General features: G+C 37.0%; 1 protein-coding gene across 6 annotated transcripts in view; it reads right to left on the reverse strand.

Moving 5' to 3' along the window:
• CSMD3 (CUB and Sushi multiple domains 3) overlaps positions 1–22,916 on the reverse strand; it is a 1,247,213-nt gene that overhangs the window by 433,511 nt on the left and 790,786 nt on the right. For all 6 annotated transcript variants that reach the window (XM_053896606.1, XM_019467839.2, XM_019467838.2 and 3 more), the window contains 3 exons: positions 11,977–12,159; positions 6,864–7,190; positions 3,148–3,342 (listed from right to left, as the gene is read on the reverse strand). In XM_053896606.1, the coding sequence (XP_053752581.1) occupies positions 3,148–3,342; positions 6,864–7,190; positions 11,977–12,159 (705 nt within the window). The remainder of the gene's footprint in view (positions 1–3,147; positions 3,343–6,863; positions 7,191–11,976; positions 12,160–22,916) is intronic.

Genomic DNA, 22,916 nt, shown 5'->3' on the forward strand with positions numbered 1-22,916 from the left:
CACTCTGACTCTACCTTCTCTGTCTCCAACTTGATTGTTAGTCATGTTCCCACTGTGGGATAAAATCCAGAAACTGGCAAAGTGAGCCAAGTGTCTGTAATTTCACTCATACACACAGAAAAAAAAATACTCTCCTTCGGGAATTCCACAAAGCTCTTTTTAGGATGTCACAAGGGCCTCCTGGCCTGTGCCAAATTAGAGTTCAGAATATTTGTTTCACTCATGTTTAAAGGTTAAATACCATTCATTTTTCACAGTGAAAAATCTCGCTAAAATTGTTCTCTCAAATGAAACAGTGATTCATAAAAAGATTTGTTGGTGTCAAGCTCATTATTTTTACTCCCCGTTCAGCTAGGAAGCAAGTAGCTTCTCAACCAACACCCAAGTGAGGCAGATGAGGCTCTAACCAGACTCAACAGTTACCCAGAGGTGGTCTCTGTTTCTGTCCACTGGCCTGTATACAACTCCGAGGGCAGAGAAGGGAGAGGCTCTGATCATATCACTTCTGAGCTGAAGTGGCTTCCCTCTGGCCACAGGATAATTTTAATCCATCCAGGATTGTTTGCAAAGCCTGGCACGCTTGGCACCCCTCTTATTATCATCAAACCCTGAGCCTCTATCCTCCACTCCAGTACATTGAATCAGTGGCATTCCTTCGGCCTGAACCCATTTTTTTCTTCCATCTCCTACTTTTCCTTCAAATACTAGTGTAGGCTTTTCTGACTGATTCCTCAAGTTTGGATCAGCAACTGTTCAGGAATGAATGTGCTCAAGGGCAAAGTATAATGGGAAAAAATGAACATTACTTTCTGTTTTTCTTTTTTTTATTTCAGCCTTTTATTGGGCAATCCTGTCATGTTGTTTGAAAACACAATAGCACAATCATAACCATCGCGAAGGTAGCCCCGACTAAACTCATAACCTTTGAGGTTTGGAAAAGAACCGTGAAGTCATCTAGTTCAGTCCCTAATATTACAAATGAGAAAGTGATTAGAAGAGGAAGGCGGTGCTAAGTGAAGGGGCTAATAGGAAAGCATAATTGCGTGGTCTGGAGTAGTTCATCACGAGACATTATGAAAATGTTCAACTTTATGAATGGCAGCATTTGTAGGTAGTGGCTGTATTAGTCAATGAAGTCTGCTATACTTCTGAAAATTATACATTAAATATTCTCAATTTAACAGCCAGAAATTGAAAAAGAAAAAAATAAAGGTTTCATTGTCAGTTTGGACACACGTAAGAAGAAAAATTGGGAGAGCAAGAAAAAGAAGTAATTATTTAAAAATTATCACCTAATCATTACATGGTGATCTGCAAAAAAGTGTTTCCTGGCTCTAGTTTATCTGTTCCTTAGTAAAAGTTCTTCTATATCATTTTTTAAAAATATTTATTTATTTATATATGAGAGTGTGAGCGGGGGAGGGGGAGAGAGAGAGAGAGAGCGAGAGAGAGAGAGAGAGAGAGAGAGAGAGAGAGAGAGAGAGAATTCCAAGCAGACTGCACTCTCAGCACAGAACTGGACATGGGGCTTGATCTCACAACTGTGAGATCATGATCTAAGCTGACATCAAGAGTCGGACACTCAATGTACTGAGCCACCCAGGTGTCCCCTTCTACATCTTTTTAAATAAAACAGATATGTAACCTTTGGTACTAGAGTGGAAGGAGAAAAGAAGAATGTTAATCCCAATGTGACAATTCTAAATGAAGCTCCACACCTCATATACACAACCTATAGATTCTAAATCGACACACTACAGGGGTGCCTAGATGGCTCAGTCAGTTAAGCATCCGACTTTGACCTAGGTCATGATCTTGTGGTTTGTGAGTTCCAGCCCTGTGACGGGCTCTGTGCTGACAGCTCGGAGCCTGGAGCCTGCCTCAGATTCTGTGTCTTCTCTCTCTGCTCCTCCCCTGTTCATGTTCTGTCTCTCTGTCTCTCAAAAATATATAAATGTAAAAAAAATTTTTTTTAATAAATAATTTGACACACTATGCTGGGTATATTTTATTTTTAAGTAGGATCATCTTTCCTTCTTGTCAATATAATTAGTGACTTTAGATAAGTGTATATATTCAAAGATGTAAACTTTCAAATGTTGCATACACACACGCATACATTACGCACATACATTCCTCTGCATTTTCTTGACTATATCTTATTGAGTAAATCAAAATTGAAAAAACATGTTTAGTGAACTATGCTGACAAAAAGTACACATTTTAAATAATGGCTGCTTTAGCATAAATTTATTTATTGCAAATAATAATTGTTAACACATTTTTGAAGATTCAATATCGATACCATAAATAGTTAAAATACCAAGAAAAAAGATGACTAGAAAGTGTACTAAACTGTAACTCTGAAGTACCCTAAAGAGAATTTGCACATGCAATGAATATTTACCATTTATTAATGTATACCTTTTATTAAGAGTTCTTTTTAAAGGGGACTTTTTAAAAGGTTTCTAAGCAATTATTTTAACATGAAAAACTAAAAGTGTAATTTGTTTAACACATATACCTAATGTATATATGCATATATGGTTAAATACAGTCTCCAGTGCACAATGATGATGGTATAATAGAAGAAGATAGGATTCAGTAGGAAGAGAGGGAAAGATTAGGGCCTGAGGTCCCTGGTTGGGGAAAAACACCTATTTTGCAACAATGTTGGGAGTATCTGACCACAGCAAACCCCCCCCAGGCCTAAGGTTCTTCTTAAGAACATAACAGACCCCACCTACTTCCTCTCGGGTTTCTCTCAGGAATTTGACAAAAGACCGAAGTATGGCCATAGACCACCCCTCATACAATGGACAACCCAGCACCTAGAGCTATCAAGCCAATAAGGTAGAACCTGAGGAGAAACAAGGGGGAAGGAGGGAGTGGGTGCTGACCAGAACCTTCTACAACAGGGACTCTTGCCTATAGTCACAGGCATTCACTTTCTAATGTTCTGTCTCTGTAAAGAGAGCTTTTCTACTCTTCTTCCTCTCTGATCTTACATTCTAAAGAATTTTGGCCTGCTGCTCATTTTTTGTTCACCTCTTCATTCTTCAAAGTGGCGAGACAACGAGTCCCGGGTATTGTGGTAAAAAGTCCTGCAACGATGGGGTTATAATTTTCACTGACCATTGCACTTACCTCCACATCTTGGAATTGGTCCACTCCACATTACTTTTCCATCCATAAGAATACACGTAATTGTCTCTGTTCCCTGGGTTTTAATAAATCCTTCTTCACAAATAACTGAAATCGAACTTCCTAATTGAAAGTTGTCCCCAAACCGCCGTGCATTGATTGGTATTCCAGGATCAGGACATTCATTATGCCCAAATGCTGGAGAAGAGGAGACAAACAAAAACACACAAACAAGCAGTATGAGAGGGACCCTTGTGTATGTGGAGTGAGAAAAACTGACTTTTGAAAAGATTATGTTTATATCTAGATAAGCCTTTATTTTTTAAAAAAGAAAAAAAAAATGAGAGCCTCTCCTTTGACCCTGTTTGCCTGTGACGTATATCCATGATGTAAATAGGTATGATTGTTTTAAAATATGAATTATAATCTAAGATTACATTTCAAAGCAGAATTGTTTCTGCTTACTTCTGGAGATCACTGGGGTTTACGGTATGTAAAATTTTCAGTATAAACCGGTCAGAATTCCAGTTATTGTGAATACAAAGCACGTTGACCACATCTCACTGCAAACTTTCGTGATGTTACTCTTTGGAATGGAGAAATAGTCTTGTGAGGCTATAGTGAAATGTTCCAATCTGGTATGAAAGTCTTAAAATTTCTTTCTAATTTTCCATTTGTCATCTATTTTCTGCCATCTAGGAAAAGGGAAGGGAGCTAACTCTTATAATTACTATGTTCTAGCCACTGCTATAAGGAGCTTTGGAAATGTCATTATCTCATTTAACATTTAGAACTTTAAAGAGTAATGTGAGATTCAGCAACAGATAAGTATTTGCCTCAGGTCAGAGAGATAGGAATGAAATGTATCCCTTTGTATGGCTTCTAATTTTTTTCTCAACAACATATTGTATCTTGAGTTATTTGTTTCATGTCTCAAGAGAATGTGAGTTCTTTAAAAAAAATTTTTTTTTAATCTTTATTTATTTTTGAGAGAGAGAGAGACAGAGTGCAAGTGGGGGAGGAACAGAGAGAGGGAGACACAGAATCTGAAGCAGGCTTCAGGCTCTGAGCTGTCAGCACAGAGCCTGACACTGGGCTGGAACTCACAAACTGTAAGATCATGACCTGAGCTGAAGTCCGATGCTTAACCTACTGAACCACCCAGGCGCCCCAAGAAAATGTGAGTTCTTGAATTCAGAGCCACTTTATTTTATTTTGTGTCTCCCAGGATATATTTAGGCAAGTCTTAGCAAGTCAGCAGCAGTGTAGGGACAATATGCTTACATATTAATATGCTTGAATTTCTGAAGATTATAGATTAAATGAGCCCTCCAAATTTCTCATTTTATTCATCTGTATGACTAAACATGCACCATAAATGTTTAAATTAGCACAATACAAATGGAAGAATATTTAAAATAGCAAAATCTAAATGTGTAAAAAATAGTTTGTGAGGTATTTACATTATTATATTCATGCTATACATAAGTACATGCAGTTATTTTAAATTTTCTCATTAATCATTACTTTGATATTGTTCATAAATTATATAATTTTGATTTACCATTCTCCTCATTTTTAAGTTAAATGGTATGGAAGAATATTAAGGTAAATTCTAAAATATGGACAATATATTTTTGTAGATGCACTTATTTCTAATTATTGGTTTTTGTTGTGATTCTAAAAGACCCAAAAACCATAAAAAGAGGTTAGAGTAGAAGAGAGCCAAAGGATAAGAGACTCTTAAAAACTGAGAATAAACTGAGGGTTGATGGGGGGGTGGGAGGGAGGGGAGGGTGGGTGATGGGCGTTGAGGAGGGCACCTTTTGGGAAGAGCACTGGGTGTTGTATGGAAACCAATTTGACAATAAACTTCATATATTGAAAAATAAATAAATAAATAAAATAGAAAACTAAAAAAACAAAAAAAAAACACAAAAAAACAAAACAAAACAAAAACCGCAATTGATTAAGCCTCATTGTTCCTATATATAATGCCTGATAGTTTTTTTTTTTCAGAAAAAAAATAACTTCAGTAGAAAACATTAAATATAAGAATTTTCATATGATCAATTAAATTATTTACTAGAGAAATAGAACAAGAAACAAGGAGGCATATTTCCATAATTCCCTGAAGGTACCATAAACATTAAAGTTAAAAATAATGTGCCTTGAAGACAAAATAAAAATTATAAATAAATAGAGAAGTGTGTGTGTATATATATATATGTGTGTGTGTGTGTGTATATATATATATATCTTTATACATATGAAATATTTTTAAAAGGACTTTCAGATAAAGCAACTCTTTTATACAGCAGTCTGTATGACACATGTCACAGCTAATTTAACTTTAATGATATACAATTACATGTTGACAATTTCACCACTAGTGACACTTGGAAAAGGCAATAACTGCTTTCTGTTACTAATTGCCAAAACTCAGCACTGATTGTCAGGGTTAGGGATGTGATTCTTTTTTTTTTTTTTTTTTTGAATGTTTATTTATTTTTGAGAGAGAGAGGAAGAGAGTGAAACGGGGAAGGGCAGAGAGAGAGGGAGACACAGAATCCAAAGCAGGCTCCAGGCTCTGAGCTGTCAGCACAGAGCCTGACGTGGCTTGAACTCATGAACAGTGAGATCATGACCTGAGCCAAAGTTGGAGGCTTAACCGACTGAGCCACCCAGGCACCCCTGGATGCAATTCTTTTTTATAGAACAGGAAACTAGATCCTATTGTCATATGTCACAAATATTAACAAATATTAACTCATCAAGTTGGTCAATATGTGCCAGAGTGTGGTACCTTCAAGGGAGGGGGAAGAAAAAAAAAAAAAACAAACAAACAAGAAAAATCAGTAGTGTTCTATTCTTTAGGAAAACATTTGCAAACAGAAGCATTAGTATGTGAGTATATTAACCTACTATGATATATTCTCCTTCATGTGATTCATCTTTTTGCTATATTTTTCGCATTTTTTTTTTCAAAAAAAAATACAAAGAATGTGAGTGACAATAGCTAAATAACCTCAAAGAAATGTCAAAATATAGCAATATAGTAAACACAATTAAATAAGATGTTAAGGTAGTAGTTCAAAAGGCAAGTAAGCAATGACAGCTAATGTTTATTGAGCATTTACTATGCACTATCTACTCCATGCCAAATTATTTGCCTGCATCACCTAATTTATTCCTTATAGAAACCAAAGATGGTTTTACTGATGAGGACACTGAGGCTCAATTTTAAACCTAAAAATGGGGCAAAGCCAACATTTGAAGTTGTATAGTTTCACTGCAGAAAGGATGCTCTTAATCTCTAAGGTATTTCTTCCCCATGGTGGCAGGTCAGTGGTCTACTACTCCTATGTTAATGATTTTCTCTTCTGTAATGTTTCTTGTGAATTTCAGCCTTGCAAATTTCATCTCTAGAATTGTAACTCTGTGCTGTCATTATTGGTTTAAGGTTCCCTATTGGTTTATGAATATTTTGAAAGAAAGATTTATTTCCCTTATATGTTTTCACACCAATAATGGAGCAAAGTATATGATACACTTATATATATATATATATTGAGGGAGAACTTGTTCAAATATATATATATATATATATATAAAACATTGTTTAAGTTTCCTTGTCTATGGAACCAGAGAGCTGGTTTACATGATTCCTTTCTAGCTCTACTTGGTAGAAATACATTATATGGAAAAGATAAACTTACTGTTATAAGTGATGTTGAAGCCACGTCCTGACATTGAGTGGTCAGCTTGAAATTCCAATCGCAGTATATGACTATTACTAGTCAGATGGGAGGGCACCTCGGCCCCAGTAAAGGTTCCAAGAATCGGGGAGTCTGGAGAGTCACCATCTTTAACCGCAAGGAAGTCAAACTGAGATTCCAGATCAAAGTCATTAAAAGAAAGATGTATCCGACTCCCTGGATCAGAGATTATGGTCCAGATGCAGTTTAAATTATTTCCATACCCTTCTGGGTAATCAGGAGAAAGCACTGTTCCCATTGGTGCAGTAAAGTTAGACAGGCAAGGAACTGTTAAAATTATAAAATACAATAAATGTTCAAAAGTAATATTTCACCTTATTTTGCCACATTCTACAACTATGATAACCAATTAGTTGCTTGAAAAAAATAAGATTAAACAATGTAAATTATCTTATAAAACAGAGAAAAAAAGGTTACTATTTTCACGTATTAGAAAAGGCAACTATTACTTTGGATAACCGTGTGTTTAAATATGCACAAAAATATCATAGGAGTAATAAAGGCAATTTATTTAGACATCTATCATATTTATGTTAGAGTGCTGTTCAAGGTTTTTGTTTCTTTGCATATGAAAGAAGACTGGTGAGGCACCTGGGTAGGAAAGAAGACTGGTGAGGCACCTGGGTAGCTCAGTCCTTTAAGCAAGGGACTCTGGATTGATTTCTGCTTCAGGTCATGATCTCACCCTGGGGGGATCGAGCCCCACGCAGCCTCTGTGCTGAGCTGCTGATTGTAGAGCCTTCTTGAGATTCTCTCCCTCTTCCTCTGCCTTGCCCTTCTCCTTCCCTCTCTCTCTCTCTCTTTCTCAATTAAAAAAAAAAATGGTGAAATATATACAGATTTCCATACAAAGCAATAATGCGCATCAAATGATTGAAGACAAAAAATATTATGCGGATATTAACAGAACTGGGATGTTGTAGCACAGACAAAACGTGGACGAGGGTGGTGACTAGGTGAGTTTCAATCCTACCATTGCCATGGGAAGCTCTAAGAGTTTACAACACAGATAAGGAGACAAAGGAGACAAACTAACTTTTATAAACATCCACCACTAGTGGCTAATGCTGGAAAAATAACTAAACTCACACCTTTCTAAGATGAAGTCTCTCACTGCCCCTGCTCCATCCCTCTCCAGTTTTCTTTTAACTTTTCAAAACATCTAAGCTAAAGTATCACACAGAACATTTAGAAAGTTGAAAAAAGATAAAAAACAGAAAAGTAAATGGTCTTAGTGCATAGCGGATTTCATAAAGGAATGATGTATTGTCTTCTGGTGTTTTTTATTACATAATTTAAACAAAATCAAACTCATCTAATTTTGCACCAAATTTTATTTACAAAGAGTATGAACCTTAGGCCTGAAAATAGTTTGCTAAATTTCTGTCTAGAAAAGTTGTATTAACTTTTACTGAAATATAACTCATACTGAAATATAATTAATACGTTAGAGAGTACAAAACCTCCACCAGCATAAAATATTATGACTATTTGACCTTTCTTAATTGATAGGAACAATGATATCTCATATTAGTAATTTGCCCTTCTTTGCCTACTAGTAAATATGAAGATTCCTCCATTTTCTCTTTTTTGGGAATTATAGGCTCATGAAATCTGATATTTAAGACTATGAACTCTTAGTTTATAATATTCATTCAATATTACAATTCATATAGTATTCCTACATTATTCTGTTAATAATTTTAGCATAATTTTTTTAATTTGAGTTAAAAATAATAATTTCTTTATATTTCATTTAAGTTCAGATCTTTTATTAACATTCAGAAATTAGACCAATATCTACCTATCTACAGAAATATAAAGACAAAAATATACCTATACCTACATATATGCATAAAATATGTAAAATAACAATAGGGATTATATATATATATGTGTGTGTGTGTGTGTGTGTATATATATATATATATATAATCAGTTACTTATTATACATGTATAATTATTTATCATTTTAAATAAATACTTTCTAACCTAAGCTTGCCTCGTCTGTACGGACCGATGTTAAAACCAGGTCTTGGAAACTGATAGCCACTGGGCTGGATCCAGACTGCAAATGTGTTTGATACAATTTTTTCTTATGCCTGTACAAAAATTTGAAGTCACATTTTAAAATCAATCTATCTCACATTGAGGCGGAAAAATGTGGAGTTCTAGCTTCTTTGAAAAAGTGAATGCACTACAGTTGCCTACCACTTCCATAATGGGGACACACGTACCTAGTCCTGTGCCCTTTTCAAACTTTTACCTGCCTGCATCCAGGAATCTTCTGATTATATAACCCTTGATCTAAATGTAGGCTCAGCAAACGTGTTCTGTAAAGGGACAGATAGTAAATCCTTTGGCTTTATAAGCCACATGGTCAATTTTGCAACTACTTAAGTCTGCCACTATAGCAGGAGTCAACTCTTAACTCTTCCTATAGCAAGGAAAGCAGCCATGTGCAACAGGTAAACCAAAGTACACAGTTCTGTTCCAGTAAAACTTTGTTTCCAAACGAGGCTTCAGGCTAGATTTGTCACACAGTCCTTAGTTTGCTAGTCTCTGATCTAAATGATCCCCATTTGGGACAAGGGATGACCAAAATCTGTCATGCTGATCTCCTTTGTCAGATAAATAGGCCAATGCCAATATAATACTCTAAACCCTTAATTGTATTAGATGCAGTTGTTACTGTAATTTCCTTTGACTCAGTGTTATATTTCTGTGAGTACCATATGAATTTTACAGTAGTAACTTAATATTGTTAGATGTATCTTTATGTACTTTAGTACATAGGGACTTTTTCTTTTAAAAAAGTCTCATGTCTATTCTATTGTTGCCTATTTTTTTACCTAGCTGTGTATCAGCACATTACATCCGTTCTCAAAGAAATTATGTTAGGATTTTTACTGAAATTTCAAGGCAATTTCTATATAATTCACATATTTAATATAATGCCCTCTCATTCTGTAACATGCATCTATCTCTTTTTTTTTTTTTCCATAAACTCTCCTTTTCTGAATAAGCTTGTAATTTTCTGTGAGTTATTTGGAATTATGTAAGAATTATTTCTACATATTTTATAATTTTATTTTTCTGAGTAAATTAACTTTCAATTACATTTTCAAATTAGATATTGTTGGTATACAGGAAACTATTCGTTACTACGTATTTATAATATATCAAGTTTTAGGACTTTATTCTTTTTAAAAATAGTAAAAAATGTCTTCTCTAGAATTTCAAGAGTTTAATTTGTTTTAGTCAGCATTATTTTAAATATTTTATTGACTGTATTTTAGCATCTCTTAAATGACTTAAAATAGTTTTATTTTTTATTTTCTTTTAAATTTTTTAATGTTTATTTTTTAGAGAGAGAGAGACACAGAGCATGAGCAGGGGGAGGAGCAGAGACAGAGGGAGACACAGAATCTAAAGCAAGCTACTGGCTCTGAGCTATCAGCACAGAGCCAGACACAGGGCTCAAACCCATGAACCGTGAGATCATGACCCAAGCCGAAGTCGGATGCTTAACCAACTGAGCCACCCAGATGCCCCCAAATAGTTTTATTTTTGGTGTGATACACTACATTACTAGATTCTCCATATTACACAAACATTGTCTCCATGGAAGGATACCTAGAACTAAAGGTCTTTAAGTGAAATCTTTTGAAGTATTGCTAAGGTTTCCACAATGCTAACGAAATCCAATCAAATTCTCCTAATATATTGTCTTCTTTCACAGCAGGAACTTCACAAGGTGATCTTGGTTAGGGATGAACACTGGCATTAAAGGAGAGGGATCTATTGAGGAGGTCTATGCTCTCTTCCTCCCCTACATCCCCTAAAGAGCAAGCAAAACATATTTTAATTAGGGAAATTTCTGGAACATTTGAAAAATACCCACTTTGCTAAAACATCAGATTAGGTATCATTGCAATATGTATCCAGACACTATACTGAGAGATAGTATTGCTTGCTTATTTTCTATTTTCTTTTTCATTTCTTTCTTTTTACTTTTTTGTTTTGTTTTTGTTTTTGAAGAGAGAGAGAGAGAGAGCTTGCATGAGTAGGGCAGAGGCGCAGAGGGGAAGAGAGAGAGAATCTCAAGTAGGCTCCACATTCAGTGCAGAGCCCAACACGGGGGTCAAGACCTGAGCTGAAATTCAGAGCCAGACACTCAACCAAATGAACTACCCAGGTACCCCTATTATTTTTAACTATGCAAAATATATATTAGATGACCTGTAGTCTCTTTAAAAGTTCTGTTACTTCTTTAAAAATGTTAAATAACTTCAGAATGCTACATAAGAAACATTTTTTTTATTTTCATGAGTATCGGCTTTCTACGTTACCATTGAATAGTGAATAGTCAAAACCAAAAAGCAAAATTTTCCATATTGCACCCATATCTGGGAAGTTACATTTGTTGGTATTTAACTGAAACTAAAAGTATATCAATAGATAATACAAATTATATTTTTGTTGTAGTTACATTGGAATGTTTTCATGTATTTAAACAAATACATTCTTTTAATCTAACCATACTGTATATCATAAACATTAATGGAGTTTTTTTCTGTGCAATATAAATAAACGGCACATAAGTATGCATTAGTGTGAGCATCTACAAGCAAAAATAAGTTCATGCATTATACATAGAATATAAGCTTTAAATATTTTAAGTGTTTCTGATTGAAAATAAGCATATACTATCTTGTTAAAATAAATAAATGAATCTACTAGAATTAGCTCAGATGTATAATTTCCATAAGAGGTATCCTATCTATAAAGTATAAAGTGCCATCAATAAAATTCTATAAGAACAGATGTAATATATATTTTGCAATTACCAAGTGAACTATGTTAACTTTATTTAAATCTTTAATGAAATTTATAATTTGGCATAAGCACACTTGTTAAAGATAGTATCACAAAGTGCTACTCATTCAAAAATAATTACACGGTTCCAGCTCTTTGCAATTAATTACAAAAGCAATTATATGCAAGGACAGGGTAACATATGCTGTCAGAAAGCAAAGCATTTGGTACTCACAGATACAGATGGGTATGTTTGCAGACCATTGGTTATTCTCTTGACAAACAATGGATTTCTCTCCAATTAATTCAAACCCAAACTGGCACTCGAACCTTAAAACATCACGATTAGAAAATCCATCTCCTTCTCTAATTCCATATAAGGGTGTACCAGGATCACCACAACTTTCTTTTTCAATTTCTGCAAAAATAGAAGATTAAAGTCACCTTCCAAGGGTTTTAGGCATATGATATCCGCATCACCAGTTTAGTAGATGTACACTCTCTATATCTGAGATATATCAGAAAAAAAAGATTAATACATTTTCCAAATTTAATTTTTTTCTTTTGCTACTCTTCTTTTAATTTTTTTAATGTTTATTACTTTTGAGAATGAGAGAGAGAGAGAGTGCACAAGCAGGGGAAGGGCAGAGAGAGAGGGGGAGACACAGAATCTGAAGCAAGCTCTAGGCTCTGAGCTGCCAGCACAGAGACTGATGCGAGGTTTGAACCCACAGACCACGAGATCATGACCCGATCCGAAGTCAGACACAATCAACTGAGCCTCCCAGGTGCCCCTCTTTTGCTATTCCTGTGAACACAATTTGATGACATGACCTTTAGGGAACAATTAATGTAGTTCTCTCATTTTGTAGATGGGAAAACTGAGGTCATCAGAGCACAGGGCAGTGTTTGTGCCCAACAGCACAATTATGACAAGATTTAAATTTTTGTGTGCACTACATATATGCACACACCTATATACACATGTATGTATTTCCCCCAAATACTGAAAACATCTCTTATCTGTACATGATGCAGCGAACCCTTACATCATGACCAGGATGTGAGGTAATGTCTGCCTCAGGGCTCCTACAGCTCTCCGTGAATGCCTTTCCCCCTAGGAGCTGCCATTTTCCCTGACACTTGTTGGTGTAATTATTTCCCCTACTAGACCCCCCCAAAAAAACTCCTTACGACAGGTATCAATTTTGTATTCCAAATTACCCAGATACATTCCTCCAGGAATGTTTTTTATATGAATTAAAATGAAGAAGATTGGTTAAAATTCTCTTAAAAGCACATGAAAGCACTCTCTTAACTTGTATTCAAAGAGGCTCCAAATGTCTGGGGTCTTCACATGAAGCTATGAATGTCAGTGGTAAATTACTGTGATGGTTGTTTAGGTTTTTAATTCACATGAAATCACATTAATACAGTTCTCAAAACTACAGCAAAAAAATTAAAATTACAGTTAAAAGGTAAAAGTTGGAGATAAAGTTATGGCCTCTATTCTGATATTCCAACAAGCATACATTGTTGGTTCTGCAATCTACCAGCACCAATTTAGTGTGTATCTTTCCGATTCTTTCCCCATGCTTTTATAATTATACATAGACATACATAATATGGAATATTATAAACATCTATATTTATACGAATATAAAAATCTTATCTACAACCATATAGTATTGTTTACGTATGTATGATACTTTATGTGGTAGTATGCTGTTAAAGGTATTCTATAACTTGCTTTTATTTTAACCAAACAATAATTTTGGATTAACTTTTGAACCCCCTTATATTTTTAGCAGAAACCACATATGGGTACAATGATTCCTTTAATACACTGGATTTGATATTTTCTTTTTACTTATGCCATAGTGACTTTAGTCTAGATTTTTGTATAATTCTATCCCTATCCAGGTGTAATATCAGAGAAAGAGGTTTGTAATTTTGCAACTTTCACTGGTCTTTAGGCTAGTTTGTAGAACAGGAAAAGTTAGATCCCTGGGTGTTAGAATGTGTTAAGAGAAAATGTTGGCTGAGTGTGGGCTAATTTTGAAGTAGGTATCTGACTATCAGTTTAATCTCTCCAAAAATTTTTTTCTACTCAAAGCATTTTTTTGGGGGTGGCAGAGGAAGGGGCAATATTGGCAACTTACATATTTTAGAAAAATGACATTTTCCAGGATTTGGAAAATGTTAAGTGGGAGTAAACAGGCTTAAGTGCTAGGTTATGGTGGGATGACATTGTCAACAGGCTCACAAAATTGCATTTCTCTCATGCCTTGAAATTGAAATTGTTTCTGTTATCGAAAAAATGGATTCTTCTTCATCTGAAAATGTCTTTATTTTGCCCTTACTATTGAATGATAGTTGATAAGCCACAGATTTTAATTCAAAGTTATGTTCCATCACCATTTTGAAGGTGTTTTCCCCTGGCCTTGTATCCATCCAGTAATTCTGATGAGAAATATGATACCAAAGGGATTCTAATTTTCTTATCATTAATCTGTCCTATGCATCTTTCTTCTCCCTTACCATAAATAGTGGCATTCCTTTTTAGACTTGCTGGGGATTTTATTTTATTTTATTTTATTTTATTTTATTTTATTTTATTTTATCTTATCTTATCTTATTTTATTTTATTTTTATTTTATTTATTTTATTTTATCTTATCTATTATTTTATTTTGTTTTGTTTTATTTTTAGTTTAAAGAGAGAGAGAGAGAACATGGGTGGGGGAGAGGGGCAGAAGGAGAAAGAGAGAGAATCTCAAGCAGGTTCCATGCTCAGTGTGGAGCCTGATGCAGGGCTCAATCTCACAACCCTGGAATCATGACCTGAGCTGAAATCAAGAATCATATGCTCAAATCAACTGAGCCACCCAATCGACCCTAGACTTGCTGTTTTTAATGTCACTATCATTTTACCTAGGTATTGGTTTATAATTTTTTTACACTTGGCGCTTGATAGATTTTATCTGTCAAATAACTTGCAAGGATTTTTTTAAGTTTTAAGAAATTTTTAGCAGTCTTTCCTTTAAAATATTGTTTCTTATATACTCTTATCTCTCTAAAACTCATTTACACTGAATATTGGAATTTGAGGTCTAGCCTTCCTGTTGCTCAATCTTTCAAATTCTCATTTTTCAAATTCTCTATTCTGCATTGTTGAAGAAATATATATGTAAATATATATAACCTCAATTCAACCTATAGACTGAAAAATTATGTTGTCATTTCTTGAATACTTAATGATTATTACTTTTTATTGTTTCATAAACTTCTATTATTTGTTCATGAATACAGTTTCTGCCTTTATTTTTGTGAGGATATCTATATAATGATTTACAATGATTTTCTTTTCCTCTCTTAACTATGTTTCCTTGGGTATAAGTAGAAGCATATGAAGAGAACAGCAGAGAAAATATTCTTCTAAAGCAGCATGTTGGAAGATAATGTGGTAAATCAGACTGGTTGTCAAGCCTGTGATGAAGGGGCAGGAGGAAGTACTTGAAAAGAGAACAAGATTGTTGGCTTTGAGCATCTGTCAAATAAACATTCGTATTTGCTTGCTTCTCTGTAACACTGCAGGTCCTAAAATCCCCATCTTCACCTTCAACACCTGCCACCTTCAAGCTTATTTCTTCTAATGTCAGAATCACCTTGTATTTCTAGGTATTAACTTTTCCCTCTATTAATCTGTGGTACAGTCCACTCTTGTGGTCTTCATTTTGAGTTAGAACACTCTTTTTTTGAAAAGATTGTTTATTTATTTTGGGAGATGGAGAGGGCATGAGTGAAGGAGAGGCAGAGAGAGAGGGAGAGAGAGAGAATCCCGAGCAGTCTCCATGCTCAGCATGGAGTTCCCATGTGGGGCTTGAACTCATGACTATGAGATTATGACCTAAGCCAATATCAAGAGTCCGATGCTTAACCAGCTGAACCACGCAGGCACCCTAGGTGATTACTGCACTGGACTCTCTTCCATATCTGGGCATTTGGCTCCATAGCTGAAAAATTTTCCTCTGTGGTAATCACTGTGGTTTCTCAGCATTGTTAGGGGACCCCTCCCTGGAGGCTTCTAGCCCCAGTGCCCAGTGGCCTCTTATGCATAAACTGTAACAGCAGTCTCCCATGATGGCACTGGTTTATGAGATTCTCAGCTTACCTCTGTATTTCACATATGTATATTTACAAGTTTATTTATATATATTTTTCTTAGGAATCTTCTACAGCCTCATGGCAACTGAGATTTCCTCTTCTCATTCTTAAGCATCAGTGAATTTTTAAAATATATTTTCTAACACCTTTGGTTTAGGACTGAAAGTAAGTGCTTACTCTACTATTTTGAAACCATATGTTTCTTTCTTTGCTCCTTGATTTTTAAAAGTCAAACATATACTTTCAAACAAAGATATAATTTCAAAGCTGCAGTACTCTCAGACTGAAAAACAACATGCAGTAAGTATAATAAATAGATACCTATCATGCATCACTGCCTTTGAAATTTTTTTTTACCTGAGGTGAAACTAATATCTGAACAAATAATCAATATGCAACAGCTGGTTGTTACAGTAGAAATAGTCCGAAAGGAAAGTTAATAATAATGACTATCGGATGCTCAAAGATGGCGGCGTAGGAGGACGCGGGGCTCACAGCGCGTCCTGCCGATCACTTAGATTCCACCTACACCTGCCTAAAGAATCCAGAAAACCGCCAGAGGATTAGCAGAAGGGAGTCTCCGGAGTCAAGCGCAGACTAGAGGCCCACGGAAGAGGGTAGGAAGGGCAGCGAGGCGGTGCGCGCTCCACGGACTGGCAGGAGGGAGCCGGGGCGGAGGGGCGGCTCGCCGGCCAAGCAGAGCCCCCGAGTCTGGCTGGCAAAAGCGGAGGGGCCGGACAGACTGTGTTCCGACAGCAAGCGCGACTTAGCGTCTGGGAGGTCATAAGTTAACAGCTCTGCTCCGAAAGCGGGAAGGCTGGAGGACAAAGGGAGGAAGAGCTGCTGAGCCCCCGGAGGGCAGAGCTCAGCTTGGCGGGGAACAAAGGCGCTCGCCAGCGCCATCTCCCCCGCCCATCCCCCAGCCAAAATCCCAAAGGGAACCAGTTCCTGCCAGAGAACTTGCTCGCTCCGCGCAAACACCCAACTCTGTGCTTCTGCGGAGCCAAACCTCCGGCAGCGGATCTGACTCCCTCCCGCTGCCACAGGGTTCCTCCTGAAGTGGATCACCTAAGGAGAAGCGAGCTAAGCCTGCCCCTCCAGCCCCCGTGCACCTTGCCTACCCACCCCAGCTAATACGCCAGATCCCCAGCAACACAAGCCTGGCAGTGTGCAAGTAGCCCAGACGGGACATGCCACCCCACAGTGAATCCCGCCCCTAGGAGAGGGGAAGAGAAGGCACACACCAGTCTGACTGTGGCCCCAGCAGTGGGCTGGGGGCAGACATCGGGTCGGACTGCGGCCCCGCCCACTAACTCCAGTTATACACCACAGCACAGGGGAAGTGCCCTGCAGGTCCTCACCACGCCAGGGACTCTCCAAAATGACCAAACGGAAGAATTCCCCTCAGAAGAATCTCCAGGAAATAACAACAGCTAATGAACTGATCAAAAAGGATTTAAATAATATAACAGAAAGTGAATTTAGAATAATAGTAATAAAATTAATCGCTGGGCTTGAAAACAGTATACAGGACAGCAGAGAATCTCTTGCCACAAAGATCGAGGGACTAAGGAACAGTCACGAGGAGTTGAAAAACGCTTTAAACGAATTGCAAAACAAAATGGAATCCACGATGGCTCGGCTTGAAGAGGCAGAGGAGAGAATAGGTGAACTAGAAGATAAAGTTATGGAGAAAGAGGAAGCTGAAAGAAAGAGAGATAAAAAAATCCAGGAGTATGAGGGGAAAATTAGAGAACTAAATGATACACTAAAAAAAAATAATATACGCATAATTGGTATCCCAGAGGAGGAAGAGAGAGGGAAGGGTGCTGAAGGGGTACTTGAACAAATTATAGCTGAGAACTTCCCTGAACTGGGGAAGGAAAAAGGCATTGAAATCCAAGAGGCACAGAGAACTCCCTTCAGACGTAACTTGAATCGATCTTCTGCACGACATATCATAGTGAAACTGGCAAAATACAAGGATAAAGAGAAAATTCTGAAAGCAGCAAGGGATAAACGTGCCCTCACATATAAAGGGAGACCTATAAGACTCGTGACTGATCTCTCCTTTGAAACTTGGCAGGCCAGAAAGGCTTGGCACAATATCTACAGTGTGCTAAACAGAAAAAAATATGCAGCCGAGAATCCTTTATCCAGCAAGTCTGTCATTTAGAATAGAAGGAGAGATAAAGGTCTTCCCAAACAAACAAAAACTGAAGGAATTTGTCACCACGAAACCAGCCCTACAAGAGATCCTAAGGGGGATCCTGTGAGACAAAGTACCAGAGACATCACTACAAGCATAAAACATACAGACATCAAAATGACTCTAAACCCATATCTTTCTATAATAACACTGAATGTAAATGGATTAAATGCGCCAACCAAAAGACATAGGGTATCAGAATGGATAAAAAAACAAGACCCATCTATTTGCTGTCTACAAGAGACTCATTTTAGATCTGAGGACACCTTTAGATTGAGAGTGAGGGGATGGAGAACTATTTATCATGCTCCTGGAAGCCAAAAGAAAGCTGGAGTAGCCATACTTATATCAGACAAACTAGACTTTAAATTAAAGGCTGTAACAAGAGATGAAGAAGGGCATTATATAATAATCACAGGGTCTATCCACCAGGAAGAGCTAACTATTATAAATGTCTATGCGCCAAATACCCGAGCCCCCAGATATATAAAACAATTACTCATAAACATAAGCAACCTTATTGATAAGAATGTGGTCATTGCAGGGGACTTTAACACCCCACTTACAGAAATGGATAGATCATCTAGACACACAGTCAATAAAGAAACAAGGGCCCTGAATGATACATTGGATCAGATGGACTTGACAGATCTATTTAGAACTCTGCATCCCAAAGCAACAGAATATACTTTCTTCTCGAGTGCACATGGAACATTCTCCAAGATAGATCATATACTGGGTCACAAAACAGCCCTTCATAAGTTTACAAGAATTGAAATTATACCATGCATACTTTCAGACCACAATGCTATGAAGCTTGAAATCAACCACAGGAAAAAGTCTGGAAAACCTCCAAAAGCATGGAGGTTAAAGAACACCCTACTAACGAATAAGTGGGTCAACCAGGCAATTAGAGAAGAAATTAAAACATATATGGAAACAAACGAAAATGAAAATACAACAATCCAAACGCTTTGGGATGCAGCGAAGGCAGTCCTGAGAGGAAAATACATTGCAATCCAGGCCTATCTCAAGAAACAAGAAAAATCCCAAATACAAAATCTAACAGCACACCTAAGGGAAATAGAAGCAGAACAGCAAAGGCAGCCTAAACCCAGCAGAAGAAGAGAAATAATAAAGATCAGAGCAGAAATAAACAATATAGAATCTAAAAAAACTGTAGAGCAGATCAACGAAACCAAGAGTTGGTTTTTTGAAAAAATAAACAAAATTGACAAACCTCTGGCCAGGCTTCTCAAAAAGAAAAGGGAGATGACCCAAATAGATAAAATCATGAATGAAAATGGAATGATTACAACCAATCCCTCAGAGATACAAACAATTATCAGGGAATACTATGAAAAATTATATGCCAGAAAATTGGACAACCTGGAAGAAATGGACAAATTTCTAAACACCCACACTCTTCCAAAACTCAATCAGGAGGAAATAGAAAGCTTGAACAGACCCATAACCAGCGAAGAAATTGAATCGGTTATCAAAAATCTCCCAACAAATAAGAGTCCTGGACCAGATGGCTTCCCAGGGGAGTTCTACCAGACATTTAAAGCAGAGATAATACCTATCCTTCTCAAGCTATTCCAAGAAATAGAAAGGGAAGGAAAACTTCCAGACTCATTCTATGAAGCCAGTATTACTTTGATTCCTAAACCAGACAGAGACCCAGTAAAAAAAGAGAACTACAGGCCAATATCCCTGATGAATATGGATGCAAAAATTCTTAATAAGATACTAGCAAATCGAATTCAACAGCATATAAAAAGAATTATTCACCATGATCAAGTGGGATTCATTCCTGGGATGCAGGGCTGGTTCAACATTCGCAAATCGATCAACGTGATACATCACATTAACAAAAAAAAAGAGAAGAACCATATGATCCTGTCAATCGATGCAGAAAAGGCCTTTGACAAAATCCAGCACCCTTTCTTAATAAAAACCCTTGAGAAAGTCGGGATAGAAGGAACATACTTAAAGATCATAAAGGCCATTTATGAAAAGCCCACAGCTAACATCATCCTCAACGGGGAAAAACTGAGAGCTTTTTCCCTGAGATCAGGAACACGACAGGGATGCCCACTGTCACTGCTGCTGTTTAATATAGTGCTGGAAGTTCTAGCATCAGCAATCAGACAACAAAAGGAAATCAAAGGCATCAAAATTGGCAAAGATGAAGTCAAGCTTTCGCTTTTTGCAGATGACATGATATTGTACATGGAAAATCCGATAGACTCCACCAAAAGTCTGCTAGAACTGATACATGAATTCAGCAAAGTTGCAGGATACAAAATCAATGTGCAGAAATCAGTTGCATTCTTATACACTAACAATGAAGCAACAGAAAGACAAATGAAGAAACTGATCCCATTCACAATTGCACCAAGAAGCATAAAATACCTAGGAATAAATCTAACCAAAGATGTAAAAGATCTGTATGCTGAAAACTATAGAAAGCTTATGCAGGTAATTGAAGAAGATATAAAGAAATGGAAAGACATTCCCTGCTCATGGATTGGAAGAATAAATATTGTCAAAATGTCAATACTACCCAAAGCTATCTACACATTCAATGCAATCCCAATCAAAATTGCACCAGCATTCTTCTCGAAACTAGAACAAGCAATCCTAAAATTCATATGGAACCACAAAAGGCCCCGAATAGCCAAAGTAATTTTGAAGAAGAAGACCAAAGCAGGAGGCATCACAATCCCAGACTTTAGCCTCTACTACAAAGCTGTCATCATCAAGACAGCATGGTATTGGCATAAAAACAGACACATAGACCAATGGAATAGAATAGAAACCCCAGAACTAGACCCACAAACGTATGGCCAACTCATCTTTGACAAAGCAGGAAAGAACATCCAATGGAAAAAAGACAGTCTCTTTAACAAAAGGTGCTGGGAGAACTGGACAGCAACATGCAGAAGGTTGAAACTAGACCACTTTCTCACACCATTCACAAAAATAAACTCAAAATGGATAAAGGACCTGAATGTGAGACAGGAAACCATCAAAACCTTTGAGGAGAAAGCAGGAAAAGACCTCTCTGACCTCAGCCGTAGCAATCTCTTACTCGGCACATCCCCAAAGGCAAGGGAATTAAAAGCAAAAGTGAATTACTGGGACCTTATGAAGATAAAAAGCTCTGCACAGCAAAGGAAACAACCGACAAAACTAAAAGGCAACCAACGGAATGGGAAAAGATATTTGCAAATGACACATCGGACAAAGGGCTAGTATCCAAAATCTATAAAGAGCTCATCAAACTCCACACCAGAAAAACAAATAACCCAGTGAAGAAATGGGCAGAAAACATGAATAGACACTTCTCTAAAGAAGACATCCGGATGGCCAACAGGCACATGAAAAGATGTTCAACGTCGCTCCTTATCAGGGAAATACAAATCAAAACCACACTCAGATACCACCTCACGCCAGTCAGAGTGGCCAAAATGAACAAATCAGGAGACTATAGATGCTGGAGAGGATGTGGAGAAACAGGAACCCTCTTGCACTGTTGGTGGGAATGCAAATTGGTGCAGCCGCTCTGGAAAGCAGTGTGGAGGTTCCTCAGAAAATTAAAAATAGACCTACCCTATGACCCAGCAATAGCACTGCTAGGAATTTATCCAAGGGATACAGGAGTACTGATGCATAGGGGCACCTGTACCCCAATGTTTATAGCGGCACTCTCAACAATAGCCAAATTATGGAAAGAGCCTAAATGTCCATCAACTGATGAATGGATAAAGAAATTGTGGTTTATATGCACAATGGAATACTACGTGGCAATGAGAAAAAATGAAATATGGCCTTTTGTAGCAACATGGATGGAACTGGAGAGTGTGATGCTAAGTGAAATAAGCCATACAGAGAAAGACAGATACCATATGGTTTCACTCTTATGTGGATCCTGAGAAACATAAGAAACCCATGGGGGAGGGGAAGGAAGAAAAAAAAAAAAAAAAAAAAAAAAAAAGAAAGAGGTTAGAGTGGGAGAGAGCCAAAGCATTAGAGACTGTTAAAAACTGAGAACAAACTGAGGGTTGATGGGGGGTGGGAGGGAGGGCAGGGTGGGAGGGAGGGCAGGGTGGGTGATGGGTATTGAGGAGGGCACCTTTTGGGATGAGCACTGGGTGTTGTATGGAAACCAATTTGACAGTAAATTTCATATATTAAAAAAAAAAAAAAAAAAAAAAGATAATAATGACTATCATTTTTTGAGTATCGAGACTGTACTGGCACCATGAAAACCTTTATTTAAAACATCAATTATGTAATTTAATCCTCATAACAACCCCATGAAGAAATCATTGTCATCTCCATTTACAGATGAGAAAACTGAGGGTCAGAAAAGGTGACTAAAGCTCTAGACTGAATATTTGTGCCCCCCTCATCCCAATTCATATGCTGAAACCTAATCCTCAGTGTGATGGCATTTGGAGGTAGAGTTTTTAGGAGTTTTAGAGTTTTAGGTCATGAAGGTAGGACCCTGATTAATGGGATTAGTGCCCTTATGAAAGAAGCCTTATAAAGCTCCTTTGCCTCTTCTGCCATGTGAGGACACAGGGAGAAGACGGCCCTCTAGGAATAGGAAATGGACTCTCATCAGGCACCGAATCTGCCAGTACCTTGATCTTGGATTTTCTAGTCTCCAGACTAGATAGATATTTGTTGTCATAAGCCACTGAGTCTATGATATTTTTGTTTCAACAGCCCAAACAAAGACTATAACTTGGACAATTTCACAAAGCTTGTGTATTGCAGAGTTCAGGT

This window comes from Panthera pardus, unplaced genomic scaffold (assembly GCF_024362965.1).
Source record: "Panthera pardus isolate Hobbes unplaced genomic scaffold, ASM2436296v1 HiC_scaffold_7, whole genome shotgun sequence".
In the NCBI taxonomy this organism is placed as follows: Eukaryota; Metazoa; Chordata; class Mammalia; order Carnivora; family Felidae; genus Panthera; species Panthera pardus.